At 40.3% G+C, this 10779-nt stretch overlaps 1 protein-coding gene across 1 annotated transcript; it reads left to right on the plus strand.

The window, feature by feature from the left end:
• The first annotated feature begins 257 nt into the window (after nucleotides 1-257).
• On the plus strand, nucleotides 258-10327 carry LOC102800075 (glycerol-3-phosphate dehydrogenase 1-like protein). The gene is made up of 8 exons (XM_006792900.3): nucleotides 258-680; nucleotides 1048-1225; nucleotides 3097-3237; nucleotides 3461-3599; nucleotides 3746-3858; nucleotides 3944-4177; nucleotides 9113-9219; nucleotides 9758-10327. Exons 1-8 carry the CDS (start codon nucleotides 640-642, stop codon nucleotides 9852-9854), a joined length of 1050 nt encoding a protein of 349 aa, XP_006792963.1. The 5' UTR covers nucleotides 258-639; the 3' UTR covers nucleotides 9855-10327.
• Nucleotides 10328-10779: the final 452 nt, after the last annotated feature.

The raw sequence follows: 10779 nt of genomic DNA on the forward strand, positions 1-10779 counted from the left end.
ATAAAGATTCTGACATATGTAAACATGTTTGATAGCCAGGAGTGTTCAATGATGGGCTGAATCATATTTATTTAAAAAGAAACACGTTATTAATCTGCTTTGTTTTTAATGTTTTTGATACCTCGTTTTTAAATATAATGTATAAGCTAATTTACGTGTTAAATTAATTAGGGGTGTAGTGGTTTTGTTTTTTAAGCGGCATCCTTTGTTAGCAAGAGCTTTATTTTGAAAAAACCAATGACCGGAAGCGCCTTTAAAATACGCTTTTGTTATCATGAGGTAGTAATGTGACTGGCGGTATCCCATATTTCCCGATAATATTAAATAATAACTGGCATTTAAAACGTTCGCTTTAATATAGCGGACGTGTTGTTGTTGCATGCAGCCACCTTTAAACTCGAACCTGAATATGGGCTATGAAGCTTTCAAAAACAGCGGAGATGTCTAAACGGTGGAGAGGCGTGGAGAAATCTTTGCTGCTTATGAAATGCATATAATAAGAGGTGTAGCCGTGGCAGTAAGGGCGGGGTAAGAGAGTAGCAGCATTTTCAGGGCGTATAAGGAAGTTATAGACTGGGGAGTAAAGGGCAACAGGCTGTATTTGCAAAGCGCTCACTGTCGGAGTTTCTACTTTTAAAAATGCCCGGAAAAAAAGTTTGCATCGTTGGATCTGGAAACTGGTAACGTTTTTCTGTATCTTTTTGCCTCTTTTAGAAGTAGGAGTTCCCTTTTTTCAGCCAACTGATCGCTGATTTGGTCGTTTATTGGTTGCAAACCCGCTGTATTCATAATCTAATAGGCTTATCTTTACCTCTGTCTCTACCTCTTGCACATCAGAAAGGCAGATCTGGAGCTGTTGTTTACAACCTTCCTCAATTTCTTCTAAAGAGCTGTTCGTGTAGTAGTTCAGTTCCAAGCCTAAGCATGCTTTTTCAGCCTTTTCAGGAACATGCTGTACTTTGTGTACTCACTTCCCAGAGCTTCAACCTGTGGTTTCGGGTTAGGCTCAGTCCTGGCTGTCTATCCTGATCTTTGTCCCTCCCTCAGGGGTTCTGCCATTGCCAAAATTATCGGGCACAATGTCAAAGCTTCCAACCGCTTTGACCCAATGGTGAACATGTGGGTCTATGAAGAAATGGTTGATGGGAAGAAACTGACAGAGATCATCAACACCGAGCATGAAAATGTCAAGTATCTACCAGGCCACAAGCTGCCCAAGAATGTGGTAAGTGCAACAGTTACAGAAGCATCATCTGTAGATTACGCAGTCCGATTTGCTAATTACCGCAATTTTGAAGCACACGACATTGCACCAATAAGATTATTTAACTTTTTTAAAAGGAACAATGCAGTTTGGCATGGTTCCAATACCATTGCTAATTTCCTGCCCTTGTCCCTTGTTGGTCTTTTACATTCACAATGCTCAAACAGTTGAGTCAGTTACATAAAACTGCAATGCACTATAATACACAGAGATACAATACATACACATACTGAAAAAATATAGCGTAAGAAAAATACATTATTTAAATTAATACAATTAACCAACCTTTGACCTTTACTCTAAAAGATTTGATATCTGTGATCAAATTGATTTCAATTTGGAGTGTGTTTCATAGCTGCTGACTGTCCATATTTAGATCTGTGGTGTGGTATTTTACAGTTACCATTCACAGTCCTCCTCTTACTGTTTTGTTATTGAATGCAACTAGAAAGACACCCTGGGGCCAGACTATTTATACACTCGAAAAATAATTTAAGAAAATACAAATGAGTGCATTATTACAATTATGCATATTATACAAGTGAGTACACTGACAGAGTACGCCTCTGTCAGTGTGCTCCAGGGCGGCTGTGGCTACACTGTAGCTTGCCATCACCAGTGTGTGTGAATGGGTGGATGATTGTGTATAGTGTAAAGCGCTTTGGGGTCCTTAGGACCAAGTAAAGCGCTATACAAATACAGACCATTTACCATTATATTTCATTAAAATGTGAGAATAATGCCACCAAACTGGCTTTTGAGACATTATTTGCAGTCTTTGGTTGTATAAAGTTACCACATGCTTAATTATAGAATATTAAACTTGAGTTCAAACTGTCATAGAATATGAAAAATTAGAAAATATCATGGAATCCATAAATAACTAAGCTTCTGCAGTGGGTATGCAGTGTCATCTTTAAATAGTTCAGATTACGGTGCGCTCCTTAATAAGTTGGAGGTCAGAAATGTATTTTATGGAACACCCACTTTACTCGAACTTCCCACTCGGAAAGTCAGAGCAGACCAACATACCCAAAGTTACCAATCCAAGATGTTGGCACTGAACCTAAACTGTAGTAAAACTGTAAACTTTTAATCTGTGCTGTCACTGTTGTGTGTTTCTTCTCAGGCTCTGTTTATGACTGTGTGTTTTAAGTGCAAAAAATAAGAATTATGCTGAATTGCTAGTGATGTCTGAATAGCTCTACCTTGATAAGATTTTTAAAAAAACCCGTTCTTCCTGTTTTTTTGGTTTTTCTGGAACGTGCTAACTCAGGAGAGACATAACTCCCGAGTTCCAACATCAAGTTCCAAGTGGAACGCTGCATTAGTCATAATTATCCTTGCATTATACCTTACATGCTTATTAAATATTTACCTGCAGATACCATTGTACAGTGATATATACGGTTGTGGTCAGAAGTTTACATCCACTCGCCATAGGCATGAATATCACGGTAATTTGGGACTTTTAATGATTTCTCTGACCTGCCGTTTTTCCAGAGTGGATTGAGTGTACAGCATACATCTTTAATCACTTAAAAAAACAAGAATTGGGTGAAAAGTTTGAATTTATTTGGATTTTATACAGGGTCTGTTAGTCATGATTGATCATTGGTGATCATGACTAGGCCTTGGCTTTGTTAAGACTTTGTACAACCCTCAGCAACACATATTAAAAGATTTAAGTGAATACATGTATATATTTAAGTCTGTATGTATACTTTTGACCCTGTGTGGCTTAGAGGAAATCCAAAATGAAGTGTCTTGCATACTGGCACTGTATGATTTGGTTCTGTATGAGGACTAACATGCTGTTGTCGGCTCACTAGGTGGCTGTTCCAGACATCACAGAAGCTGTTAAAGGAGCAAAGATCCTCGTCTTTGTAATCCCGCACCAGTTCATCGGGAAACTCTGTGATCAGATGAAACCTCAGATCACAGAGGGAGCTATCGGGATATCACTCATCAAAGTAAGACCCTGTGACTGTTCATGTCACATTTTCTGCCAGCATAAAAGGGGAAACAGTATCCTAACCACAGCTTCTTATTTTTCTGCGGTCATGGCATCATGAATTTTGTTGTAGTTGAGCAATAGAGAGACAATCACATCCTGTATGTGTCACCATCATCTCAAGGCCAAAAGCCCATTCAGGGTAGAGGTTATGTTTTAAATTGTTGATTATTGTCATCCAGGGCATTGATGAGGGACCGGAAGGACTGACGCTAATCTCAGATATCATCCGAGAGAAACTACAGATTGACGTCAGCGTCCTGATGGGAGCCAACATCGCCAGCGAGGTGGCGGATGAGAAGTTCTGTGAAACCACCATCGGTTAGACACTTTGTACAGCACATGTGTAGATAAGTTGCAGAGGAGGTTTTGTGGTGGTCAGACAAGCTAGTGCACAGTTACTTCCTGTTTTAAGTGTTGCTGAAGCAATTTAGTACTCTATGTTTAATAAACTTCATTCACTACAGGAGCAAGAAATGAGGCAAACGGCCACATCTTCAAAGAACTGATGCAGACTCCCAACTTTCGCATCGCTGTCGTGCGGGAGAGTGACACAGTGGAGCTCTGTGGAGCCTTAAAGGTAAACGGATGTTTCCATAGTCAAATTCTCCTTGTATAATGGAAAACCTTAAAATGTTTGCACCCTTCCCCTCGTGCATTGCCAGAATATTGTGGCGGTCGGCGCTGGATTCTGTGATGGCCTCGACTGTGGCGACAACACCAAAGCGGCGGTAATCAGGCTGGGCCTGATGGAAATGGTTGCCTTTGCCAAAATTTTCTGTAAAGGCACAGTGAGCTCTATAACCTTCCTGGAAAGCTGCGGTGTGGCCGACCTTATCACCACTTGCTACGGAGGACGAAACCGGAAGGTCGCAGAGGCCTTCGTCAGAACGTCCAAGGTGAGTCAGAGAGGACAGTCCATCGCAATTATTGTTTTTCAAATAAGAGGAATATAAGTTACAAAAATCCAAATCCAAAGGGTAACTAAATGTTAATTATTAATAGTTTAATAGTTTAATAGTTTAATTATTTATATAGCACATTTAATTACAACAAGAGCGTTGACCAAAGTGCTGTACAAGAATACAACATACATAATAAAATAACTGTACAAGAATACAACATACCTAATAAAACAACTTAGAGTATTAAAAGCAAACACCAAATATGAATTAGCAAATAACTCTCATGCTGTATTAAAAGCCAGTAAATAAAAATGCGTTTTAAGATAAGATTTAAAAAGATTGACAGTGGGAGCCTGTCTGATGTGTAGGGGTAAATTATTCCACAGCTTGGGCGCTACGGCTGCAAATGCTCGATCACCTCTATGAACCAGCCTCGACCTTGGTACAGCTAAGAGCAAAAGATCACTTGATCTAAGAGATCTAAGGGGGGTATAAGTCTGCAGGAGTTCAGATAAATACCCGGGAGCCTGTCCATTCAGGGCTTTGTAAGTCAACAATAAAATTTTAAAATTAATTCTGAAGCGGACAGGGAGCCAATGAAGGGAGGCAAGTACCGGGGAAATGTGTTCGCATCTTTTAGTACGTGTCAGAAGTCAAGCTGTAGCATTCTGGACCGACTGCAGCCTTGCCAGGCAGGTCTGGCTAACTCCAGCATACAGAGTTACAGTAGTCCAGCTGGGATATAATGAAAGCATGAATCGCTCGTTCAAAGTTTTTAAAAGATAAAAATGATCTCACCTTAGATAAAAGCCTCAGTTTGAAGAAAGACCGCTGTACGACTGAGCTAATTTGTTTTTCAAAGGTGAAATTGCTGTCAAATATAACCCCTAAATTTTTGGCATGTGATTTGACAAAAGGCTGAAGACTGTGCAGGTTAAAATTAGAAGTGTTGGGATTGCCGCTTGGTCCAAAAATTATCACTTCGGTTTTGTTCTCATTGAAGTTAAGGAAATTAGAGGCCATCCAGGATTTAACTTCATCGAGACACTGAAGTAAGGGATCTAGTGAGGCAGAACTATTTCCCTTCAGCTGAAGATAGATCTGAGTATCATCAGCATATGAATGAAAACAAATGTTATATTTTCTAAAAATTAGACCTAAAGGCAGCATATAAATGGAGAACAATATTGGCCCCAGTATAGATCCCTGGGGAACACCACAAGTAAGGGGAGCTGAGGAAGAGATAAAATCGCCAAAGCTCGCAGAGAAGGTCCTGTCAGACAGGTATGACCTGAACCACTCTAATGGGGTGCCCTTTACGCCACAATGCTCCAACCGTGAGATTAAGATGCTGTGGTCAACAGTATCAAAGGCAGCGGTCAGATCTAAGAGCAGAAGCACAGCTGAGTCACCTGAGTCAGTGGCTAATAAAAGATCATTAAGAACTTTTAAAAGCGCAGTTTCTGTGCTATGAAGAGTTTTAAAACCAGACTGAAACCTCTCAAGAACATTGTGTCCATTTACAAAAGATTGCAGCTGAACAAATACAATCTTTTCCAAAATTTTCGACAGGAAGGGGAGCTTTGGAATAGGCCTGAAGTTAGTGAGGACGGAGGAGTCAAGATTAGGTTTTTTGAGTACAGGCTGTACAACAGCATGTTTAAAACAGGCTGGCACAACACCTGAGCTAAGGCTGCTATTAAAAATAGCTAAAATGTCAGAACCGACAACCTTAAAAATCTTTTTTAGAAAATGTGTTGGAATAATGTCATTTGGACACGATGATGTGTTTGTGCCATAACATACTTCCTCCACCTGATCAAGACACACAGGCTCAAACTGATCAAAAACAGCAGAGCAGGTGAATATTTTAGACGCGTCATGTGAAGGCAGGGTGACACCTGCAACCCATCTTTTTTCCACTTACGTTCAGCCTTCCTGCACTCTCGTCTGGCTGAACGAGTGGCCTTATTTACCCATGGGTCTGGTCGTGGTTTCGAGTTTATAGTTTTAAAAGGAGCAACCTCATCAAGGACAGTTTTGCATTTATCATAAAAATTAACTGTCATTTCCTCGGTACCAAAGCCAAGGGGAGATCTTATAACTTTTTTAAAAGCAACAGAAAATTGTTCTGTTGTAGATGGGTTAAAAACACGACAACGACGTGTTGAAATAAGAGGTGTAAAATGGCGGAAAGATAAAAGTATGTCAAACACAACAGGACAGTGATCAGAAAAAACAGCATCACATATTTCCATGTTTAGGACCGGTAACCCTAAAGACAGCACAAGATCCAATGTATGACCCTGTTTCTGGGTTGGCCCAGCCACAAGTTGAGCAAGACTGAAGGAGTCTATCAAACTTAAAAAGTCTCTGGCCAGCGAATTGGAGGGACAACACACATGAATATTAAAATCGCCAACGATTAAGATTTGATCGTAGCTTGGCACAGTTCCAGCTAAGAAGTTTGAAAAGTCTTGGGTAAAATCCTTGTGATATTTTGGAGGTCTGTATACAGCTGCAACGAGTGTCGGGCGGGGATGCCCCAATTCAAACGCCAGAAGTTCAAAACTAGAATACGAGTCAGTTAAGAGTTGTTTGCAAGAGAGCTTCTTCCTAAAAACAGCTGCCACTCCACCACCATGCCCAGTCATCCTCGGCACATTAAGATACTCACAGTCATGCGGTAAAAGTTCAGTAAAACAACTGGACTCACCGACTCTCTGCCAAGTTTCCGTTAAAAGCAATCAGATCCAGTTCCCGATCGGTAAAGAAGTCCTTAAGAATAAACATTTTGTTTGCTAGCGATCGAGCATTAACAAGACTTAATCTCAGTGGTACAGGTGGCTCAGCGGCCGATGTGGGTGCCCGACCTATCGGCCGTAGATTCTGAGGGTTTACTCCACCTGAGCGAAGACGGGGGGGACGCTGGCGCGGGGTTATTGTCGTAAGCCCGACAACAGGTGTCAGGCAGGTGTAAGCCATGTCCAGAGAGTGCCAGTAGTAGACGCGGTTAAATCCAGTCGGGATAGGGTGAGGTATTACAATGTAAATCAAATATCTACTATTAGTATTAAGAGGGAACAATCAAAGTTATTGAAGTGCACTACTGTGCAGTTTCAAAGGTCTTTTTTTATATAAACATTTAGCTTTAACTGTTCAGGAATTACAGCTTTTTTTTCTTTTTTTTTCTTTTTACACATAGTGCCCCATTTTCTGAGACTCAAAAGTAATTAAACAGTTGACTGTTGAGCAGTTTCAGAGACATGTGAATGTTGTTCACATTTGCATTTCACTCAAACTCTCGATATAGTGTTAAAACAGATACTAATGTAAATGAGGGAGGTCATCACTAACCTGTAAAAAAAAAAAAAAAAAAAAAAAATCGGAGCGACAGAAAAAACTTTCGTAGTGTCCAAATCAACAATCTGGTTCAGCAACACCAAAAACCCTCAAAGCTCACAGAAGATAACTGAAGTGGATGATGACAGAATTATTTCCATCGTTGAGAAAAACATCTTAATGGCATCTAACTAAGTCAAGAACACTATAGAGGAGGTACATATATCATCGTCAAAGCAAAACATGCCTTTATGAATTGAGATACAGAGAGCTTACAACAAGGTGCAAACCACTGGTTAGAGTGGTTTGCACAAAGAACAATGAACCCAGATTAGACTTTGCCAGAAAACATCTTGAATGGCCTGCAGAGTTCTGGAAACTATGATGAACTTGTAGTAGAACAATAAAAAGAGAAAGGTGTGTATGATTAGAGAAGCAGCTCATGATCTGAAGAATACTACATCATCTATCAAACATTGTGGTGCTCATGGTGTGGTAAGGGCATGAACTGGTTCACTGGTGTTTATTGATGATTTGCCTACTGATAGAAGCGGCAGGATTAATTGTGAAGTGTACGAGGCTATACTCCCTGCGAGGATACAATCAAATGCTGCAAAACTGTTCAACCCCAAAACCCAAGAGTCTCGCAGGCAAATAAATAGATCTTCAATAACCAAGTCAGTCACCTAATCTCAACTGAACCAAGCAGCCTTTCAGTTATTAAATACAAAACTGAGGGCAGAGAGACCCACAAACAAGCAGCAGCTGAAGGTGGGTGAAGTAAAGGTCTGGCAGAGCGTCTCGAGAGGAATTTCCAAGTATTAAAAACAATCCTTGTTGGTCCATGTTGGTTTCTACAATTGAGACTGAGCCAGTGAAAATAGGGGACAGTATTAAAATGGAAAAAAAAGTTTTGTTTTCTTTTAATGGCTGTTTTTTCTGAACATTTAATGCGAAAAAAACTTAAACCCCTTGAATTAATCTGGAAGTCTGGACTGATTCATTCAAAATCCACTGTTGAGGTGCACAGAGGCAAGACTACAAAAATTGCATCATTGTCCAAAAGGTCTATGGACCCAGCTGCACTTCATTTAACTCTGGTCTTTCAGTCAGTCATGTTTTCCTTCAGACTTTAAATTGGGCTGCAGCATTTTTATCTTGAGGAAAAGTGGCCCCTGTTGGGTTTACTCTATGAATAATTGAAGTGTACACAGAGGTAGCGTGCACACGCTATCTTTGATTTTGGGTCATGGATGCAGTGAAGGAAGAAGTTTAAGGGCTCTAACCAAATATTTGCTGGGTAGTCTTTATATCCCCGTCGCTCACAGCAGTGATCATCGCGGCTCAGATCATCTCACTGTTGCCTTCTTAGTGACTTTTCTGCTAGATTTAGCTCCCTTTCAAAGCCCCTTAGAAGCAGTTTTGCTTGTCTGCTGCTTGCAGTGCTCACTCTCTGGAGACCAAAGAATGGTATCCAGGACAGCCCTGAAAAGCTTACTGCCATCAACACAATAGATCTCTATCTGTGTGTCCTTTTTGTCAACATACTTGGTTACTCAGCCTACGCTTTTATGTTTGCTCATGCAGTCTATCGCTGAGCTGGAGGCGGAAATGCTCAACGGCCAGAAGCTCCAGGGTCCGCAGACCTCCGCGGAGGTCTACAAGATCTTAAAAAAGAGGGACATGGTCAACAAGTAAGTCCACAAATTCTTTTACCTACAGTTACGTCTTTGTTTTATTGTTTTATATTAGCAGAACCAGTTTCCAGTCTGCTGGGTACGCCTTCATTACATTAATGGTTCAAGTCGGGACGAATATTTACTTTGGCTGTGCTCTTCGAAGATTGGGATCGAAGTTATAAATCACAATTATGTTCTTGAAGTTTTGGTATTACCGGCAGCATGAAATCTAAATGAAACTAATAAGAATTATCAGCATTCCTGCTATCTGTAATTACCTGCAAACTGCAATATAAACAGCCATGGTCCACACAAGCACACACACACACACAAGTGTTTTCACTTATATCGCCTGATTACACCTCTGATTAGACCAGCAGCTGTGGGCTCATTTTTATCTTGAACCTGTCTCGGACAATAAAGGATATTAAAATCATTTATTTTTTTTATAGCCAGCAGCTTGTTTTGTTCCTGTTCCTTGACCTACAAACAGTTCATTTGCAGTGTCCTCACATCAACATGCAATAAACTTTGAGTCTCCTTCCTTCTGCAGGTTTCCTTTGTTCGCAGCCGTCTACCAGATCTGCTTTGAGGGCAAACAGGTGAAAGAGTTCATCACCTGTCTGCAGAACCACCCCGAGCACTTGTAAAGTAAACGGGGTCTGCAGACATGCTCACTACTGCTCCTTCAGTAGAGATTTACTACCACTAGAGGGCGGAAGAGAATCATCAGAGAAACGCACAATTTAACAAAAACGATGACAACCCAGGGCACGTCATATTATCTCCGTCAGTGTCATTTAATCATGGCTCTTGCACAATATTTTCGCTGCATTTTATTATAAGTTTTGGGTTTTGTTTTTTTGCTTTTTACCAATTTTGCTTTTTTTTTTTTAACGTTGTGTGGTGTTAATTTCATTTGAAACTGTGGCAGGGATAAACTACCATCAAAGGCAGACCACTCCATTTGTACTACTGCCAGAATCTGTCAGTAACTATTATCGTATGTCACTACAAGATGTCTGTTTGTAACCTGAAAATCCAGCATATTCTTTTTTTAACTCTGTATGTGGAGGTGGGTATTTTTGTTTTGTTTTTTTCAATAAAACCATTCATAACAAAACAGTCTTGTCATTTCTTGTTGAAATGGGAAGCTGGTATCCTGTCCTGTGTCTGCAGCTTTATGACTGAGTGGTGTTTTAGATCCCACAGTCAGTCTGTGTTGGGCTGAAAGTGTTTCCCAGGAGAGCTGTAGTAACCCAGTGTGAGAGAGCAGATTAAAGAACAAATGCCGTCCTTGTCCCTACATTTCAACCCTGTTATAGGGCAGACCGGTGAAACCTTTGATATTCTCTCAACTGTCTATCTCCATCTGCTTCCTATCCCTGTTTATCTCTGTAACATGTCCATTTAAGTCACATATTATGTCTCTAGTCTCTGTTTATGTATTTATTACCTTAAAGATACAATCTGTATTTTTTTAAAGGATACTGAACTTGTAGATATGCACAGGTTAGCGTGTAATTACATCTTCCAACAAACTGACGCATCCTCATAAACGTGTTTATAGGTGCC

This window comes from Neolamprologus brichardi, chromosome 23, assembly GCF_056152115.1.
Source record: "Neolamprologus brichardi isolate AB-2024 chromosome 23, ASM5615211v1, whole genome shotgun sequence".
NCBI classification, from domain to species: Eukaryota; Metazoa; Chordata; class Actinopteri; order Cichliformes; family Cichlidae; genus Neolamprologus; species Neolamprologus brichardi.